Raw genomic sequence first — 21,805 nt, 5'->3', positions numbered from 1 at the left:
CTGATCATTAGTAAATGGATATCCCAATGAAGTACAATGAAATAGGACGCTATGGCTGGTGGAATGGAAAAACAGAACATAACAAGTGGGGATTTGGAAGAGTCCTGGCCTCACACACTTCGGTGGGAATGGAAAAGGGGCAGCTGCTCTGGAAAATTATTAAATCCACAGTTATCATCTGATCCAGTAATTCTACTTCCAGGTGTCTAGCGACACAGAGAAGAAAACATCTGCTAACACAAACACTATAGGAATGTTTATAGCAATGTCCTCCAGAGCAGGCAATAATTGCAAATGGCACCTTTGTCTATCAGCTGATGAGGAGTAAATAGAGCAGCACAAGAAGTCAAGACGGAAGCCATGGCAAGCACTAGTGGCTCACGCCTGTAATCTGAGAATCGCGGTTTGAAGCCAGTCTGGGCAGGAAAGTCTATGAAACCCTTACCTCCAATTAACCACCAGAAAACTGGAAGTGGAGCTGTGGCTCAAAGTGGTAGAGCACTAGCCTTGAGGAAAAGCTCACAGCACCCAGGCCCAGAGTTCAAGCCCCATGACAGACAAAAAAATAAAAAGAGGGAAGGCATGAGCTGGCCTTCAGGCTACGCTTGAAAACCTGTAAGCGGAAGAAGCTGGCCTTGTTGGAGACTGATTGGTCACACCTGTAATCCTAGCCATTTAAGAGAACGAGCTCTAAGGCTTGTGGGTTGAAGCCAGTCCTAGCAGGAAAGTTAGTGAGACTCTTATCTTCAATTAACAATGAAAAGAAAGCTGCGCTGGGAATTGTGGCTCAAGTGATAGAGTGCTAGCCTTGAGTGACAAAGCCAAGTAAGAGCATTAAGCTGTTGAGTTCAAGCTCTTGGGCTGGGAAGGTGGCTCAGTGGTAGAGTGCTTGCATTGCATGCATGAGGCCCTGGGTTTGATTCCTCAGCACCACATAAGCAGAAAAAAGCCGGAAGTGGCGCTGTGGCTCAAGTGGTAGAGTGCTAGCCTTGAGCTGAAGAGCTGAGGGACAGCGCCCAGGCCCAGAGTTCAGGCCTCAGGACCACCCTCCCCCCCCAAAAAAATTACAAAAGCTCTAGCACTGGTGCATGTATGTGCTACTACTACTACTACTACTACGCACACACACACACACTGTCTCCCGGGACCACAAGTGACAAAAGCTAGTTTCCTAGAACCACAAGTAGCATGGTTTAATTTCTGTGAAGTTGTCACAATAGGGAATTCTCTAGAAACACAAAGTACAACAGTGGTTGCTGAGGAGGAGGAGGCTTGCAGCAGGAGTGAACAGGAACTGCTTTTTGTGGGAAGGTCACAAAAGTGTTCTATGTTTTGTTCTGGTGATGGGTTACTAAACACTATTGAACTGTGTACTTTAAACAGAAGTATATGTCATGCAAACTCTATCTCAAAGAAGCTATTGTTTCAAAGCAAGAAACATTGCTTTAGAAGTTCATATTTTCCAGCTCAGTAGCAGAGATTGCTTTATCTCTCACAAAGTTGAACCAGAGTGGGCATTGGAGCTCACATCTGTCACCCCAGTTACTCAGGAGGCAGAGATATGGAGGACTGAGATTCAAGGCTAGTCCAGGCAGAAGGACTCAACCAGCAAGCCTGGTATAATGGTCATACCATCTACATAGGAAGTGTAAACAGAAGGATCAGACATAATTTTGAAACCTTATCCTAAAATAACTAAAGTGAAACAGTTGAGGCTATAGCTATATCTACTTAGAAAGTGCAAGGCCCAGAGTTCAAGCTCCCATACTGCCAAAAATAAAAATACCACAAAAATTGAACCTATAATTAATTAAGGAGGATGCCTTGGTCACTGCTGAAAATATTAAGTACTGGATGTACCCTGTCACTCATGAATATTTATATTTAAAATACAGTAATAATACATTCATATATATGAATATATGTGTATATATATATATATATATATATATATGTATGTATAAATCCAGGACCTCCAACACCCTTGTCTTCTGCAAACTTTGCTTTTCTGTCAGGTAAGGGCAGCTTGGCCCTGTAATTCCTTCTACTGTAGGATTTCAAAGCCATGTCAATGTAGTTATGCAGACCCCTTTGAAAGCTCTTGGTTTTAGGCTTTTCCTGTTCTCATAAACTCTTCTGCCTCCAACCATCTGTCACTTGCCATAAATTTACATTTAAAAATTATCACTCAAGAATTTAAATAATAATCTCACTAGCTGGGCACTGGTGGCTCATACCTGTAATCCTAGCTACTCAGGAGGATAAGATCTGAGGATCCAGGTTTGAAGCTAGCCGGCAAGGGGGGGGCGGGGAAGGAGTCTGTGAGACTTGTCTCCATCTGACTACCAGAAAAGACGGAAGTAGAACTGTGACTCAAGTGTTAAGAGAGCTAGCCTTGAGGAAAAGTACTCAGGGACAGTACCCAAGCCCTAAGTTCAAACCCTTAGACCAGCAAACATGAGCACGCGCACGCATGCGCACACACACACACCCGCGCGCGCGCACACACACACACACACACACACACACACACACACACTCCTCATTAAGTGCATTTTCCCAATAAAACATCCCCAGGAATTTTCACTATGTATCTTGTATATTAAAAACACATGGCCCATTATATAAGAGACCCTGAAATTTTTTATATGGTACTTTCTACACATTTCTCCATGCATCCTGTGCCAATATGTCACAAAGACACTAAGACACACACAAAAATGCACACACATTCATACACATGCATGTACCAGTGTGTACTACCCCCTAAGTATTTGAGACAGAGAAAACTGAACAATGCAAAAAACAACAAAAACAAAAACAAAAACAAAAAACTAATACTGATGTCCAATCCGCAGTGAGACTCTGTGAGAAATCTCAGTAGCCACAGTTTGGGGGATTTGACTCACTTTTATCATTAATTGAGAGTATTTAAAAATAGAGCCGGGCCATTATGATAGGCACACTCAATATTTTTATGTTAAGTTACTCAATAAAAGGCAACAACTACCTAGGCATGTTATAAGAAAGACTTCATAACAAAGATAAGAAAGGTGGAGATCAGGGCTGGGAAGGTGGCTCAGTGGTAGAGCGCTTGCCTTGCATGCGTGAGGCCCTGGATTCAATTCCTCAGTACCACATCAGCAAAAAGAAAAAAGCTGGAAGTGGTGCTGTGGCTCAAGTGGTAGAACACTAGCCTTGACTGAAGAGCTGAGGGACAGTGCCCAGGCCCAGAGTTCAGGCCCCACGACTGGAACCCCCCCCCAAAAAAAACCCAACAACAAAAAAAAGAAAGGTGGAGATCAAAAAGTTAGATTTGATAGCTTTTGACATTATAGAAATCATAATTGTTTCTATCAAAACAAACAAAACAACAAACATACCATAAAATCCTAGTGCTGTAATCCTAACTACTCAGGAGGCTTAGCTCTAGAGGACTGAGGTTTCAAACCAGCCTGGACATGAAAATCTGCTAGACTCTTAGCTCCAATTTACCAGTTAAAAAGTCAGGCTGGAGGCATATTTGAAGTGGTTAAATGACAGCTATGAGCAAGTAAGCCAAGCAAGCATGAAGCCCTGATTTCCAATCCTGGTATAAACAAGCAAAAAAAACTTATAAAAATAAACAAAAAACAAAGACAAATACCATGCATAAAATACCAAGGCAAGGGTCAAAGTGGTTAAATTTATTTTTAGCTATCTAATGGGATAGGACTGACTTGTAAATATATTAAGAAGTCATAAATTTATTAAGAAACAAATAACAGAAAAAAATAGTGTAAAGAGACAGTTCACATAAATTCAGAGAGTCAGTTAAAACACACACACACACACACACACACACACACACACACACACACACACACACGGGCTGGATTCATCCCTGCCAGTCTTCAAAGGCAGGCTGTGTTTTGTTCTGGGAGGTTCTATCATGTTGGGAAAGGTTTACAACATCAGTAGAGGCTGCCTGATGAGTACGACAAAGAAAGGCTCTGAAGGATGATTTGACTGTATTTGACAAAGCCTAGATAAAGGCCTACTTCAGAGATGTTTAATCAATAATAAATAAACAATAATGTTCACAGGAGTGTTGTTTAAGGTCATAGGTTAAAGAAAAATAAGTCCCTAAAACTGTAACCATGTCTCAACCTGTTAAGATAATTTACCGATAGTCCTATAAGAAACGAATCTCAGCATAATATTATAATATCATGTGTTATTATATTATGAGGCTGACAGAGAAACTGTAAAATTATTTTCTTGCTTAACTTTGGTTTTCCCAGAAACCAAATTTTCCTTCATCGAAGAATTGCTCCATTGCTGACTTTGGATGGTTTCCTCAGTAATGAAAATATTAATGTTTTCTTCTTTGTCTTAATTGAGTAGGAACTTGATACTATTCTGTGCTGCCAAGAGAGAATGAAGTTGCACTTGGATAAAGCTATTGCTCAACTTGCGTAAGAGCTTTACCTCTCTCTATAACTGAAAATCTACCACGGAACTGCCTGCTCGTGTGTGCCATGCACATATCTCTTAGCTTCCCATCAGGACACACATACTTTTTCCAGTCCAAGATTAAGAGGAGTCATTGGAAGATTTGCTTCAAATTTCTAATTGGGGGAAAAAATTCTGAGCTGGGCGCTGGTGGCTCACCCCTATAATCCTATCTACTCAGGAGGCTGAGATCTGAGGCTTGCAGTTCAAAGCCAGCATGGTCAGGAGACTGCCCTGAGACTCTTCTTTCCAATTAACAACCACAAATTCAGAAGTGTAGATGTGGTTTCAGTGGTAGAGTGCCAGTCTTGAATGAAGCTAAGGGATAGCACTAGGCCCTGAGTTCAAGCCCCAACACACACACACACACACACACACACACACACACACTTTTCTGAGATGCTATAGAACAAACTGCTATTCTCACTTGAGCTCTGTTTAACTCAAAGGACTTTGATTGTTTGCTAAGAGGTCAACTTGCACATGATTAGCCATTATAGCAGCAGTTAGGAGTCATGTTTAGCCTCCATCCTCAGTAAAGAACCACCTTGCTCTGACTATAACATCTGAGCATTCCCTGCACCATATTCGTTTCATTCTCTACTTCCTAACTCCAATGCAAATTCCTCAAAGGCATTGGGTTCTTGCCTGGCAGCAGTAGGTACTCTTAAGTACCTCCTGTGGTATTTTGTGGCATGTAATGTATGTCTGTGTGGCAGGGGGAAAGAATAACAATAAATTGAAGGTGTTAAATGAGTCTAGGTTTCTATCAGACTAGAAAAAGATGTTGGCTGAGCCTGTGGCCCGAAGTAGCCAAGGAAGGCTTTCATGCTTGTGCATACCACTTCAGAATTCACCAAGGCACATTGTTTGCCCCCATTCCACCCTAGTTCTGACAGGCCAAATGATTCATCAAAGGCACAAGCCATGTGGGAGGGGTTCCTGGTTCAGCATGGGCTCTTCCAACTTGGTGACATCTTTACTGAATGCTCCTGGACTCTTAGGTCTGTTGTAGGTCCTGGAACCACAGAAGAGATTAAGATAATTATAGCTGCCTGCTTTCCCAAGACTCTATACTGATGACTCTCAACATCTTGTTTCCAGATCTCAACTATCTACTTAGTATCTTCATGGGAACGTGGGATGCACAGTCAAGCTCAGTGGGTCTTCCCCAGCCCCTGTCTCTGCCACCACAGGTGATGGCATTCCATTATTCCAAGGACTCAAATGAAGCTCTCTCTTCTTTGATGAGGTCCAATCTCATAGGAGGTTCTCTTGGCTTTGCTCCCTCCTCCATCTCTTTACCTGTCACTGTGGCGGCCTCCCAGTGGGTCTCCTGGGCCTTTTGCCATCTGTTCCAAGTCTAGCACCAGAACCATCCTTTCAAATTCTAAGTCAGTGACTGCCAATGATGCTTAGAGAAATCAGACTCCCTCCGCCCCCTTCAATGTCCAACAGTGCTCTGCGTGACTGGACTCTCGTTTTCCTACGTCTTTTCTCACTGTTACCTAGGGAGGTTTCTCCATTTCAGATCACAACTCCTGCTCTGGGACCTCTGGCTCCTGCTTTTTAAATTTTATTTTAGTGTTCTTTGAACCACAAGAACTTCCTGTTCATGCTGTGTACTGTCTGCTTCTGCCCAGGAGAACATAAATTCCTCATAGAGAGAGACCTTTCTGTCTTGTCTGTTGAGGTCTTTGGGGCCTGCAGTGCTGGGCCTGGCAGAATGCAGGCCCTCAACATATCTGCTGGGTAAATTATGCCATGAGCAAATCTGTGGCTCATCTGTTCCCCCCTTGTCCCATGCGTGTCCCTCCTCCTGGACCCACGACTTTGGGAGTGAATTGTGGGTCCCCTCCCTGCCTGGCAGGTATCTCAGAACCCATTTAGGGTCTCTTCCTTCCCAGTAAGGGAGCTGTGGGGCACAGCGCTGGGATGGCCACCAGTTACTCTTAATTACTGCCTTGGAGGTTCATTCTGATCCTTGGTTTACTGCAAGGTCATTGTGGTGAGAGGGAATACCTCTTGGGGACCTATTCCCAAAGAATAGAGTAGAAGAGAGTGAGGATTAACAAGAGGAAAGGGATGGAGGCGAGGAAGGCAGAAACACAGCCAGGTTATCATAAAGCAGCCCTCTGTCTGGATAGCTGGGGTGGGTTAGGGTGTTTAAGTACACCATCTGCCTAGAGAAGGAAGGGGAAGTATGTTCAGAGCAGGGTTATGGTCTCATGAAGTCCAAGCATAGCCATCCCCATTGAGTAGCAAGTTGAACACTGGGAAGGAAGAGATGAGAAGAGTAAGAGGGTTTTCCCCTTAGAAGATCACTCACCCCCCACCCACTGCCCCCGTGTGAAATCTCTTTATCCCATTCTGCTGCAGCTCTAACAGAGGGGCCCAGCATGAGCTGGAGAAGGACCTGAATGACAAACAGATGGCCCTCAGGATTGATGACAAATGCCACCACCTGCGCAACACATCGGAAGGCATCAGCTTCTTCCGAGGGGTGGAGAATGTCGATGCGACGTAAGCTGGGCACCAATGAGGCAGCATCTCAGTGGTCCGAGTTCAGTTTCTGTGGCTGTGACATGGGGTGATGTATAAAGAACACAGGGTTTTTTTGGCCTGTAGTTCTGGAGGCTGAGAAGTCCAAAGTGGTTAACTCCTGGAGAGGGGTCTTCTAGAAAAGAGTAGGGGGTAAAGCCTACCAAAAGGGTGAAGTCTGCTGAAGAGAAAAGTGAGGAAGGCTTGCTTTTATAACAAGTGCTTTGGGGAAAGCTAACTCACTACTGTGAAAATGAAGTCACACTCTGCAGAGGGCTGAGGCTGTGGCTCAGCAGGGTGGTTACCTAGAATGCCTGTAAAACCACCGTGACTCATCCCCATTATCTTCTGAAATTAAGGCATTCATCTATTTTAAAGGTTTTCTCCTTTCTGGACCTGGAGTTTGAACTCAAGGCCTTGTGCTTTTGTATGGCTCACAGTTGGCACGCTACCACACACGTGCTGGCTCCAGCCTGGCTTTTGGCTGGCAGGTTGCAGCTAGAATTTCCTGGACTTTGCTTCCCTAGCTAGTTTCAAGTTTTAATCCTGCAGATCTCAGTCTCCTGGGTAGCCTAGGATTACAGATGTGAACTGCTGGCTTCCAAGAGGACACATTATATATAGACATGGCTTCATGGTTTACAATGATGATTTTGCACACAGATGTCCTACTCAATTTTTCATCCTCCCATGCCTACCTTTAAGGTATACTTTTCCTTAGGAAAATTTTCTACAAGCCCTCAGTTTGGGTTCCCTCTTCGCCCTCCAGCTAGGTTGGACCACTTTAATATCTCTACCGGTGGGATGGAAGAAATTCCTTAAGCCTGTCTCTCCTATCATGGACCATTTCTTTCTCTTTACTCTTTGCTCTTTGTTTTGTTTTGTCATTCATGGGGCTTGAACTCTGGGCTTGGGCCCTACCTCTGAGTTCTTCAGCTCAAGGCTAGTGCTCTACCACTTTGAGCCACAGCGCCACTTCGAGTTTTTTTCTGGTGGTTAATTGGAGAGAAGAGTCTCATGGACTTTCCTGCCCCTGCTGGCTTTGAACTGTGATCCTCAGAGCTCAGCCTCCCGAGTGGCTAGGATTACAGGCATGAGCCACCAGCACCCGGCTTACTCTTGGCTCTTCTGATGAGGGTTCATAGTGTGTTGCTGCTTTCTGTCTTTGATGGCTCCTGAGGTTGGATATTTTTTCTTAACTCTGTTTGGGCTGCTCTGATACTTTTGTAATGATCCTTTGTACTCATATGCTTTGGTAATTCCTCCCCTCCCCCTCAGGAAAGTGGCTGAACAATTATAGCATACGCTTTGAATCGGTTCACAACATCATAAACAGCCATTGAGGGACCTTTCATTTGAAAGGCTTTGCTATGATGTTTGCGTTTTATGCAGTGAGACTAGGATCAGAGAGGTACTTGGGGCAGGGGGAGGTGGGGAGCTCCTTCCCAGGATGGAAGATGGCCCACTGCCCTACCATCCTCTAGGCTGAATCCTCTCCACGGCCTGGTTCTCCTTCCCTGCTTTCAGGATCTCCGTGCCTGAGTCATGGGCCAAATTTACCGACGACAACATTCTCCGCTCCCAGAATGAACGGGCGACCTCTGCCAAGACGAGAGATGAGATAGAAACCTTGCTGACAGTGACCACCAATGAGATGTGGAATCAGTTCAGTAAAGTGAACTGGTACCTCACCAAGCGCATCGCCGAGATCGGAGAAGCTAAGAGCAAGATTCAGGTTCACTTAGCAAAGGTAAAAGCAGTCACTGCTGCTCTGGGCTGACAGAAATAAAGGGGCTGGGGTCCCTCTGGGACCGCAGAAACTCTCACCACCCCCAGAATGGCGCCAGGAGGCACAGGGCCTCCTGGACAGGCAGAGTAAGAAAAATTAAGACTGCTTCAAACTATGCTATGTCTTTCAGCCAGGCAGCCAGGTGTCAAAATTAAATTGGCGTCCGTTGATGTATAGGGCACAATGAATGCACTGTGTAGGGGAAGGTGTTTCAGTATCTAATGGAAACAAAAATATTATGATTTAAATTTAATGAATCACGGTATAGAACTAGGAAATGAGTCTATTATGAGACCATCTGGTAGAGATATTTTCTGTTCAATCGTTTCAGACCCATCTTCTGGAATGCAGAACCAAAGGCAGGACACTGTTACCTACTTCCCAGTGACCTTGATAATGTCATTTTTTTTTGTCAGTCTTGGGGCCTGACCTCTGGGCCTGGGCACTGTCCCTCAGCTCTCCAGCTCAAGGCTAGCACTCTACCACTTGAGCCACAGTGCCACTTCTGGCTTTTTCTGCTTATGTGGTGCTGAGGAATCGAAACCAGGGCCTCATGCATGCAAGGCAAAGCACTCTACCACTGAGCCACCTTCCCAGCTTGATCATGTCAATTTTTAAATGCTCTGAGGCCAATGGTTTTACAATGGCAATAAAATGGGCTTGTGCAGAAGTTGCATATTTTGTGATAAACCAGGAGCTCTTCTTTACAATCAATCTTAGTGCTCCTATTTGTGTAGATCATACTTCATGTCATTACTTTTCTTTGCCTTTCCTTGTCTTGCCTTGCTTTGCTTTTCTCTGCTTTGCCTTTCCCTGTCTTTCCCTTTCCTTCCCTTTCCCCTTTCCTTCTCTTCTTTCTTTCTTTTGTGTGTGCCAGTACTGGGGCATGAATCTAGGACCTCATTCTCTCATTCTGCTTCTTCAGTCATGGTTGGGGCAGTGTGGGTGAGAAGCCCTGATTTGTAGCAGTTGCCAATGCCTGTGGTGTAAACACTTCCACTTGGGCTGATTTCAAGCTATTCATATACCAGCTTTGCCTGAGGCTTGGGAAGAGAAGCCCATGAGGAGCTCTCTAGAGCCAGCTGGCAGCCCTATATAAAGTTCTCAGGGAATCTGATCTTCAGCTCCCAAAGGGCAGGGGAGGGGGACAAGAACCAAACCCCAGGAAGTTGTTTCTCCTCCCCACAGATCCTGCAGGAGATCTTCCAGACGGAAATGGCCATCGAGTCCATTAAGAAGGCCATCAAGGAGAAGTCGGCTTTCCTGAAGGTGGCTCACACCAGGCTAGATGAGCGTACCAGGAGGCCCAACATAGAGCTGTGCCGAGACATGGCTCAGTTACGGTAAGGCACTCAGCTGGGGCTGGCATCAGACTGGCTGCTCCTACACCTCATGTAGGAACCTTCGTTTAAACATTTTTATTGTTATTATAAAGATGATGTACAGAGAGATTACAGTTGTAGAAGTCAGGTAATGAGTGCATTTCTTTTTGGACAATGTCACTCTTGTTCTCTCCAAGTTTTTTCCCTCCTGTCCACACCAACAAGTTGTATAGTTCATTTTTAACTTAATGTCTAGTGAGTATCCCTGCTGCATTTGTTCACCCTCTGTCCCTCCATTTGCCCCCTCCCTTACACTCCCAAAGACAGATATACAAGCAAACAAGACAAAAAGAAAAGAACATGAAGATAGCAACAATGAAAAAGCCTCGGTTTCCATTTCCTGGAGTTCATTCCAATACATATTATTTTGTCTGATGAGAGGCATGAAAGCATTGCACCTTTACTTTTTATTATTAGCATCAATTAGTTGTACAATTAGTTGCTTCATTTGATTATGTTCATATAATGTACCTTGATCAAACTCCCCCCTCCAGATCTCGCTCCTTCCCCAAAGCAATCTCAGAAAGCTTCATTGTTGTATTTTCACATGCACACAGAGAATATTCATTCTCTTTCACCCTCTCCACTCTCCCTTCCCTTCCTCATGAGCATTTCCCCCCCACCCCAGATATGACCTGCTTTGTATTCCTGTCCTCCTTTAGAAGTGCTGATGGAGGAGAGTGGGTTGCTGTGGAGTGGGTTAAAGTTTCAGGTTGAGATGATGGAGCCACTGTGGAGACAGGAGATAGTGATGGCCGCCTGACAGTGAGCAAGTGTTTAACCCCCTGTACTAACTGCACACTTAACAATAGTTAATGTCACATGATGTGAAGTGTATTTCACCAGGGATCAGTAAACATTGAGCTCATTCAGAGATGTTCAAGGTGGCTTGTGGGTTTCCATGCACTTCCTGGCAGACACTGGAGTTGAGGGCTTCTGAAACACCTCCCTCATAAGCAGCAGAGTTAGTTGGGGTTCTGTGTATCTCCATGTGGGACTTACCAGAAAAAGAACTTGCGGTATCAATGCCACCGGCCTCCCTGCCCACACTTGCAGCCTGTGGTCTCTTGTAGCCTGCCATATTCACTACCCCTGTAGGTCTCCTTTACATTTGTTTCAATACATTTTATTCTTAGAAAGTAAAGTAGCTGCTCAGTTCTTCCACACTTAGTGGGAAGATTCTGATTCCACAGTTTTTAATTATGAAATACTGTACACCTTTTGTTATTATTATTATCTATAAGGTTCCTATGAGGAGGGACTCCTCTGGGTCAGGATTTTTCCCTTCCATCCCAGCCACACCCTGGCTTTCTTTCCTTGGTACCTGCCATTCTGCTGCTGCTGCTGTATTCCATCATATTGACTCTTAAGTGATGAGATGATGCTCCTTGATGGGAATGAATCAAATCAAGAGCAGGCAGAGAAAACAAGGTGCTTATGGAGGGGCCAGGAGCCTAGCCTTTTCTTGGTCCTTAGCACCATGAGTGTTTTAGCTTGAAGGTGAAACTATTTTGAGATCTATCAAGGGAGCTAGTGATGTCTTGAGATGGTGGATTTTCTTGTTGTAAGGTCAACAATTGATGATGATGATGATGATGATGATGATGATGATGATGATGATGATGATGATGATGAGGATGATGATGATGATAATTATGATGATAATGATGCTTATGATGATGATGATAATGATGATTAGGTTGATGATAAAGGCAATGATAGTTATAATAGAATGGTTCCCGTTTCTCTATCTTGCTCCATGTAGGGCACTGTCCTTTGCCCTTTATTACTGTATCTCCTTCAACACTTCCATTTTACAAATAAGGGAAATGGAGGCAGAAGCAAATTGAGCGGCTTTCCTGGGTCACACCTGGTGACAAGAGAGAGCCAGAGTCTGAATCCTTTTGGGTCTCACTGCACATGAAAGCATGTTCAGAAAGAGAAGTTGGGGAGGGGCTGTGAGAGGCCAAAGGTCAAGTTGCCTAACTGAAACCATTTACCTCCTGTCGGAACCCTAGTATATCTATTTCCTCTGTTCCTTTAAGGACTTTAGGACAGAGCTCACTTTTGTGTGTCAAGATTTCTTATTAAACTCTCCTTGCCAAAATGATTTAGGATTGTTATCTGGGAAGAGAATTCTTTGCTTTTTTCAATCTGTCATTCTGAAAGCATTGTGTTGGCTGTTTAGATGAAGAAAGAACCAAGTTCATAAAATCAGGGGGATGGGGAAAATTGCTTTTTTCAAGACTTCTATTTTCATTTAAAAGGCTCTCAACGGACTCTTTCTGAACGTGATTCCAAATCTCCCCAGCATATTTGGTGGGAAGCCAAGCCAGGCTCTGCTTCACTTAAATCTTGATACTTAAAAAAATCTTTAAAAAACCTACAGTAGCTTTATTTGTACTTAAATGCAAATTAAATGTAATTAAGGAAAAAAAAGCAAAAAACAAAAATGAGGCCAGACACCCGTGGTTTATGTTTGTAATCCTAGCTACTCTGGAGGCTGCATTCTTGTTTCATGGTTTATGGTTCTAAGTCAGCCTGTGCAGAAAAGTCCATGAGACTCTTATCTCCAGTTAACCACCAAAAAAGCCAGAAGTGGAGCTGTAGAAGAGTGACAGCCATGAGTTAAAAAAAAACAAACACAAAAAAAACCTATGGGACAGCATCTAGAGTCAGAGTTCAAGTCCCAGTACTGGCACAAACAAAACAAAACAAAAATAAAAGCAACAAACCAACAAACAAAAGAAAACCCAGCAAATCAGTTGTCTATAGTCAGCTCAGAAAAGACAACTGAAGTAGAATGAGGCCTTAAGGCTTTTATTGTTCCTTTTTTAAACATCATTCTTAGAATGTATATACTTTTAAACCCTCATAGGTACATTTTTTCCACTAGACTAGTATTTGGCTTTGAGGAGTAGAAACGCATATATCACTTTGCTCTTTTCCTGCTTTTGGTTTCCAGGTTCCTTTGGAAGCCAGAGAGGGTGGGAGAGGATCGGCAGGCCAGGGGCCCAGACACTAAACAGCTCACCATCATAAATCCCAGGCCGGCTGTCTAACACAGCCTCCTCCTCAAAGCTATGGTTCTGCTATAGTGACATTTCATACCCTGAGATCTTTTCAGGGTTGTCTTTTAAATCTGATTTGCTTTAAACAACAACAACAACAACAAAATATGTTTTCAGATGAGTTCTTAGATTTCGTGTTTATTCTCCTCAAGCCAAGGGAACTTGGGCACAAAAATTTTCATTCCTTCCCTTCCCCATTACAAGGGAGAAAGCAGTAGCTTTTCAGATGGAAAAAGATGCGTGGCCTGGAGATGTTTCCATGGCTTGTATTTTTCATTTTTAAACATTTTAACAGCTGACGTGGGGCCTATTTGTTTATAGCATTTCTTGGCACAGAGAACTAAATCCAAGGCCTTGTGCGGGCTCAGCGGGATCGCTACCACTGAGCTACAATCCCAGTCTTGCTACATAGCCTAGAAAAACGTTGAACTGGTGTTTTTCTTGCCTCCACCTTCTGCATGCTGGATCATGCCCAGTCAGTGTGGGGCCCTTATGAATGCTCTCTCTCCCTCTCAGGCTGGATTCAGGGGGGCTTGAAAGTGATTCCTACATGTTTCTTCCTGCCTACCCTTTCTTGTGTGTGTGTGTGTGTGTGTGTGTGTGTGTGTGTGTGCGCACGCTCGCGCACGTGCGCACACGTGTGCATGTGTGCTGGTACTAGAACTCAGGGCCTGGGTACTGTCCTTTAGCTTTTTCTGTTCAAGGCTGGTGCTCTACTACATAACTTAAGCCACAGCTCTGCTTCTTCTTCTTTCCCCTCCCCTACCCCTCCCCTTCCTCCTCTTCCTCTTCCCTTTCCTTTTCCCTCCTCCTCCTCCCATCCCCCACCTCCCCAGTTAATTGGAGATAGAAGTCTTATGGACTTTCCTGCCCAGGCTGGCTTTGAATTGAGATCCTCCAATCTCAGCCTCTTGAGTAGCTAGGATTACAAGTGTGAGCCACAAGCATCCAAGAGTGATCTTGGCTGAGAAGACAAGATGGCCTTGAGGTCAGAGGACATGATCAGGGCTAGGCCGCCAGAGGAGTGAGGGGAGGGGTTGGAGGGGCTGGAGGGGTGGAAGGCAAGGCCAGACTTTATGAATGAGGGAATGAGGGAACAAGAGAGGGGAGCTGAGGGGCAGGGTGATAAGACTTTTTCTGGTCCAAGCATCCACGAGGATGACACACATGGGTGATGTGGCTGCTAGGGCTGGATCCACTTCATGTCTCATCTCTTCCCACCTTGGAGACGAGGGCAGCCACAAACTGATTCTGAGAAGATGGCCCCAAGGCCCATGCAGCGGTGCCCAACCAGTAGCTGGGACGTCAGGCATGTATCGCCTCTCCCAGTTATTGCTTGGGGTGAAGTCTTGAGAATTTTTACTGCCAAGTTGGCCTCAAACCATCATCCTCTGATTTCTGCCTCTAAAGGAGGTAGGATTACAGGCTCCTACAACTAAACCCTTTATCACAAGGAGCTGAGAATGTGGGGCAGGAAATGGGACCCTGTGCCTTAGGGTGGCCAGGAAGGCTCTGTTTTCTTGTCAGGTTCCTGGAGAACTCAACATGGCTTAAAAACACAGTTCATCAGTCCTCCACGCTCAGTTTCCTTTTCTGCAAAAAACAAGGAAGCTGCCGGGCGCTGGTGGTTCATGCCTGTAATTCTAGCTACTCAGGAGGCTGAGATCTGAGGATTGCGGTTCAAAGCCAGCCCGGGCAGGAGAGACCGTGAGACTCCTATCTCCAATTAACTACCAGAAAACCAGAAGTGGCGCTGTAGCTCAAGTGGTAGAGCGATCGCCTTGAGCTGAAGAGCTGAGGGACAGCGCCCAGGCCCAGAGTTCAAGCCCCATGACTGACAAAAACAAAAAAAAAACAAAAAAAACAAGGAAGCTGAGCTTCAGAACCTCTGATATTTCTCCCTCTCCTCATATCTTGGAGTTTGTTTATATATCATGTATTATATATTATTTTATATAAAGAGGTATCTCCTAAGAGAGATATTTCTTTTTTTCCTATATACCTTGGAGTTTGTGTGTATGTGGGTATATATATCATATATATTATTTTATATAAATATAAAGAGACATGCAGATATTATACCTTCATTTTCCTCTCCTAAGAGCATCTTCTTTTTGAAGCTACAAAGTTCAATGAAACTCTATACTTGTGACTCTATACAGTGACTTTAACAGGGTCTGGTTGTTCCCCACCACCACCACTGCGAAATCTTTTTCTATCTTTAAGGATGTCTATTTCTCTCCCTATTTGCTTAACATCACTGTTTCTCTTTTTATTTCTGTCTATGGTAACAAATTCCATGCAATCTGCTAATAATTCAATTCCCCGAATGAAGACAGTTTTAACTTCCCATCACTAGTTAACATTTTATAGTATAGCCATCCTTATTTTATAATATTTCCCCTCCTCCCCAAGGGTGGCTTCCAGGATTCTCCTGAGATTCCGAGAAGCACGGAGGTGCAGGTCCCTAATATAAAAAAGCAAGGTAGTATGTGTATAGAATCTAAGTATATCCTACTGTATACGTCCATTCATCTCTAGATAAATGAAAGTATACAACTTTCAACATGTCTACAATGTCAATGGTTGTTTTATGGTAACTTTTGAGAATAATGACAAGAAAACAATTTGTTATGCGTTCAGAATGGACGCAGTGTTTTCCCCTGAATATTTGAAATCTGTGGTTGGCTGACTCCAATGGAAACCAAACCTACAGAGGCAAAGGTCAGTGCTTAGAGTCTGACCATGAGGTCAGAGGGTGCAGTAATGAAAGCTAGCTGGCCACTGAGCCCATAGACACTACAAGGTGCCTCAGTTTCCTCATTAGTGAAATGGAATTTCTACCTGCTTAGTGTTGTTATGAAGATAAAGTTTGTCTGATGATGTAAAGCAGAGAGCAAATAAACTTTTGTTATCATTGTTGCCCTTTTTAAAAACAACATCGTAAAGGTGATGTACAGAGGGCTTATAGTTACATGAGACAGATAATGAGTATATTTCCTTTTGAACAGTGTCACCCCCTCCCTCACTCTCTCTGATTTTTTTTTTTTTTTGGTTGGTCGTGGGGCCTGAACTCTGGACCTGGGCACTGTCCCTCAGCTCTTCAGCTCAAGGCTAGTGCTCTACCACTTGAGCCACAGTGCCACTTCCAGCTTTTTTCTTTTTGCTTATGTGGTGCTGAGGAATCGAACCCAGGGCCTCAGGCATGCAAGGCAAATACTCTACCACTGAGCCACCTTCCCAGCCCCTCTCTCCCAGGTTTTTCCCTCCCAACTTCCCTACCCCCAAAGTTGCATAGTTCATTTTCAACATCATGTCTAGTGAGTTTCACTACTGAGTTGGTTTACTCTTTGTCCCACCGTTTCTGTGCTTCCCCTTCCCCTCCTCAAATCAGATGAACTTATGTACAGGACAAAGAGTACAGGAATCAAAAACAGTGACAGAAGGGAATAAACCAAAGAAAACAGGAAAGCAAAAAAAGAACTGAAAACAGTATAATAAAAAACCTTACTTCAATTTCTTGGTGTTCATTTCCATAAGCACCATTTTATTTGATCTTATGCATATAACTATTGAGCCCTTATGGTTCTCTCCTCAGAATATCTTCCTTTGCTCTCGTTATTATTATTAGTTTTTAATAATTGGTTTCTGGTCTTCCCTTGAGTGCCTTGAGGGGTGGGGAGGCCATCCTTGGGACATTACTGATAAAAGAGCCCTCACTTAATTACTCTTTGGGAAGACAAAGACTTTCTAGATGTAAAACACTTATGGAAGAAATCCCAAAGGAAAAGGAATATTTGGCTTAACTAAAAATTGAAATCGTCTGTTTCACAAAACAGAAAAAAAAAAATTAAGAAGCCCACATTGCTTTTCACAAGCATACTAGTAAGAAAGAAACTGAGCATGTCTAGTGTTTACAATGCATTACACAATGACTAAGAAAACTACCCATGGAAGAAGGAGTAACAGATACAAGACAGAAGACTTATATAGGAACTTATACAGGAACACAAATATTTAGCCAAGGTTTACTAATACCACCAAAAAGAAAAACATTATGAAAATTAAAGCCATGTTGAGTAACATAATATAAAGGTTTGATAGATTTTGTCATGAAATATCTTTTTTGGCTATCTTAATGAAAAGTATATGATTTAAAAAATTGTCTTGCCATAATTAAATTTGTTGCAATGGTTAGAGGTTGATGTACTGATTTCCTATATTATCAGTTTATATTGTATTAAAAATTTATTAAGTACAAATATGAAGCTGGGCACCGGTGGCTCACGCACTGTAATCCTAGCTACTCAGGAGGCTGAGATCTGAGGATCACGGTGCAAAGCCAGCCTGGGCAGAAAAGTCCAATGAGGCTCTTATCACCATTTAACCACAAAAGGCCCAAAGTGGAGCTGTGGCTCAAGTGATAGAGCACCAGCTCCAGTGCAAAAGCTGAGAGACAACACTCTGACCAAGTTCAAGCCCCAGGAGCAGCAAAACGGGAAAAGTACAAATATGTTTACTTTGGAATTCTGAAGTTTCTCACCCAGGCTGGGAGTGGTGACATTTTAATTACCACCTTCCTAACTTGCCCCTCTGGTGGGATTTGTTAATAGGTCTGGCAGAATTCTAGTCACTGAAAATTGCTGGATGACTTTCTCAAAATTGAAATAATTTCCAAAGTGAAAATAAATTTTGTGTGCCAGTACTGGGCCCTGAACATAGAGTCTCACAATCTCACTTGGCTTTGTTTTTTTGGGTCCGGTCGTGGGGCCTGAACTCTGGGCCTGGGTGCTGTCCCTCAGCTCTTCAGCTCAAGGCTAACGCTCTACCACTTGAGCCACAGTGCTACTTCCGGCTTTTTTCTTATGTGGTGCTGAGGAATCGAACCCAGGGCCTCAAGCATGCAAGGCAAGTGCTCTACCACTGAGCCACCTTCCCAGTCCTTGGCTTTGTTTACTCATACCTCACTCTACTATTTGAGCTATGCTTCCATGTCCAGCTTTTTGCTGATTAATTGAAGATAAGCGTTTGCTCAGGCTGGCTTCAAATTCTGATCTTCAGGCATGAGCCATTTTAGTACCTGGCTAAAGTTAAATTTGTTGTTGGTGGTGGTTGTGGGTCTTGAACTCAGTACCTGGGCACTGTCCCTGAGCTCTTTTGCTCAAGGTGGCTAGTGTTCTATCACTAGCAGACACAGCTTCACGTCTGGTTAATTAGAAATAAGTCTCTCATGGACTTTCCCACCTAGGCTGGCTTTAAACCATGATCCTCAGATCTCAGCCTCCTGAAGTAGCTAGGATTTACAGGTGTCAGCCACCAGTGCCTGGCTCAAGCAACATAACCTAACCTGCTTGTTTCCCTTGTTGTGCAGCCTTGTTAATGAGGTCTACGAGGTGCACGACACCATCCAAACCTTGCAGCAGCGCCTGCGGGAGGCCGAAGACAGCCTACAGTTACTGGTCCACACCAAAGCCACCCTGGAGCACGACCTGGCCGTCAAAGCCAACACACTGTACATCGACCAGGAAAAATGCATGAGCATGCGCAGGAGTTTCCCCAGCACTCTTCGGCTGGTCGGCTTCTGCTAGGGACCCCCATCAACAGAGATTTTGATACTTCTAGAAACAGGACTGTGTCCAAGCATTTAACGGAGCGCTAATATTTTCACACATTAAAGGATTGTATTAGGATAGAAAAGATAACCATCGCTGGTTATCTTTGGTTTGTGTCTAAGTGTTAATTTTCTGCTCTCTACTAAGCTTATGAGAGAATGTGAAGAAATATAACCAGTCCAATAGAAAGGGTCAGCAGGCTGATTTGTGTTTCTTCTCCTCCCCCCCCCACTCCTCCTCCTCCTCTCTCCTCTTCTTCCCTCCTCTTTCCTCCTCCTCCTTCCTTTTTTGTCAGTTGTGGGGCTTTAATTCAAGGCTTGAGCCCTGTATCTGAGCTCTTTTGCTCAAGGCTAGCCCTCTACCACTTTGAGCCACAGCTCCCTTCTGGTTTTCTGTTGGTTCATTGGAGATAAGAGTCTCATGGACTTTTCTGCCCAGGCTGGCTTTGAACTGCAATTCTCTGATCTCAGCCTCCTGAGTAGCTAGGATTACAGACTATTAGCTCCTGGTGCCCCTGGTACCTGGCTTTATTATTCTATTATTATTCTAACATGAAGAGGCTGGAAAGGGTGCCCCAGGACCCTTGAATATTTCCCCACAGGACCAGGTGCTAAAGGCCTGAGGTTCAGAGTGGTGTTATTGAAAGGTAGTGGGACATTTATTTATTATTTACTTATTTTAAATTGTCTTAAGTTGAACAAAGGGGTTTCAGTTCATGAGTATGCCAATTTATGAGTATGATGCATCTTGATCATCCTCTCTCACCTCACCCAATGCAGAGGGAGCCCAGTGGGAGGTCTTTGCACTTGAACCCTCCAGCTCCTCCTCCTCTCTCTCTTCTGCTCTCTTGCTATGAGGTGAGAAGTGTGTGGATTCCCCACCACTGTTCCCTGACCACCTCTGTCATAGACCCAAAGCAAGAGGCTGCTGTTCCCAGGCTAGAACCTCCAAACCACAAGCCCAAATAAACCTTTTCTCTTTGTAAGTGAATTATTTCAGGAATTTTGTTATGCTGATGGGAAACTGAGTCGCACACAACAATAGGGTGTCTCTAGAGCTCTGCTCTTGCTCTACAGCAAGACACAGAAAGGTTTCGGAGCAGAAGTGGTTGGAGACCCTTAAGACAAAGCAAAGGGTAGCTTTGGAATAGAGCTCCAAATTCTGCTTACTACTGTTAGTAGACCAATTTGGTTGTGACTCACGTGTAATATATATGCACACCCACATATAATATGTGATATATAACATATAAATTAATATTGTATCAGTATATAACATATATGATATAGTAATCATTTAGAGACATAATTTATATTTACTTTAATTTATTATTTATTTTATTTATCATTTATTTAATTTATATTATAATATATTTATATTAAATATAATATAATTAATATATATTAATGATATAAAGCATTATTAATATAGCAATATATTATATTATATGGTGTATATAAATCATATATTTATAATTAATATATTACACACATCTTCATATATATATATATATATATGAATATATATATATATATGAAGATGTTTGCTACTGGAAGAGAGGGGAGTGGGTTCCACCTCAGGTTTAGGGGCCTGGGAGCTGGTGGTTGTCAGAGCAGGGAAAGGCCTTTATGGAAGCCTGAGCAATGCGAATCTGAATTGGAGAGGTGGCTATGGGAGCAGAGGAGTTGCACAGAGCAAATCAACAGGACTTGAGAACTCTTCGCAAATAGGGGAACAAAGGTCCCAGAGTAATGAAGGAGTACCACCTGTGCCAGGAAGGCTTGAAAATGACAGTCCTTAAATTCCTGGAGGGCTGGTAGTATCTCAGAGGTTAATCTTTGTTGTTTTATAATCATACTCTGGTTAAGTGTGTCATATTGAGAAACCTTTCCTGCCAAGGTCCTATGTGAATGGTTTCAGGCGAGGAAACCTTAGCAAGGGGGTTGGATCAGGATTGATAGGTATTCCTGGGAGAGGCTTTCTTATTGTAAGTGAGCGCTCTCTGGCTCCCTTGCTCTTCTTCCCAGGTCAGACCTTCCTCCTCCCTGCCATAATCCCACAAGAGACCCTCATTGGGTGCTGAGCCCACATCAGCTATAAGCTCTTGGGTTTCCAGCCTCTGGAACCATGAACTAAACAAACCTCTATTCTTTACAAATTACCTAATCTGTGGTATTTGGTGATATTCAGCTATAGCAGTCGAAACACCAAGGCAACTCTTTTGGGGTTTCTTTTTCATATTACAGATGAGAAGCAGTGCATATTTTAGAAATTAGAGAAAAATCCACAATACATAAATATACAAATTTCTTGGGGGAGAAAAGTTTCTGAAAATCAGAACACCCAGAAATGACTACTGATGTTTGTCAATCTTGTTGTTTATTCTTTCTGTCCTTTTGAATGTCTACATAATATTTATTTCCTGATTAGGTAACTAATATATAATGTTTCTATCTATTTCCAAAAATAAATAATCTACTGCATTTGTATTTAAATACAGGAGTAACCAGTGGTAGAGTGCTTGCCTTGCATGCAAGAGGCCCTGGGTTCGATTCCTCAGCACCACATAAACAAAAAGAAAAAAAAGCTAGAAGTGGCGCTGTGGCTCAAGTGGTAGAGCACTAGCCTTGAGCTGAATAGCTGAGGGACAGCGCCCAGGCCCCGAGTTCAAGCCCCACGACCGGACCCAAAAAAAAAAAAAGATAAATACAGGAGTAACAATATTTGGAATCATTCTACTAACTGTTACTTGAGAAAATCTCTGAAAATACAGAAGCAAAACTATCCCAAACTATGTTTTCTATGATTTATACTCTGGCAGATAGGGTCCAAAAGCACTTCTAATTATTTTATGATATCTGAGATTATACTTAGTCTTCTGGAGTTCATGAAAGCTTTGAATCTTTTAGCTCTGAA

At 43.3% G+C, this 21,805-nt stretch overlaps 1 protein-coding gene across 1 annotated transcript in view; it reads left to right on the top strand.

The window, feature by feature from the left end:
* The window catches only part of Tekt3 (tektin 3), a 31,390-nt gene extending 12,318 nt beyond the window's left edge, over nucleotides 1–19,072 (top strand). The window contains exons 4-8 of the mRNA XM_070001347.1: nucleotides 4,387–4,457; nucleotides 6,874–7,017; nucleotides 8,563–8,785; nucleotides 10,013–10,167; nucleotides 18,649–19,072. Of these exons, the coding sequence (XP_069857448.1) occupies nucleotides 4,387–4,457; nucleotides 6,874–7,017; nucleotides 8,563–8,785; nucleotides 10,013–10,167; nucleotides 18,649–18,865 (810 nt within the window). The 3' untranslated portion in view covers nucleotides 18,866–19,072. The remainder of the gene's footprint in view (nucleotides 1–4,386; nucleotides 4,458–6,873; nucleotides 7,018–8,562; nucleotides 8,786–10,012; nucleotides 10,168–18,648) is intronic.
* Nucleotides 19,073–21,805: the final 2,733 nt, after the last annotated feature.

Source organism: Dipodomys merriami, unplaced genomic scaffold (assembly GCF_024711535.1).
Source record: "Dipodomys merriami isolate MVZ:Mamm:240054 unplaced genomic scaffold, mDipMer1.0.p SCAF_59, whole genome shotgun sequence".
In the NCBI taxonomy this organism is placed as follows: Eukaryota; Metazoa; Chordata; class Mammalia; order Rodentia; family Heteromyidae; genus Dipodomys; species Dipodomys merriami.
This window is presented reverse-complemented; position numbering and strand designations above follow the sequence as displayed.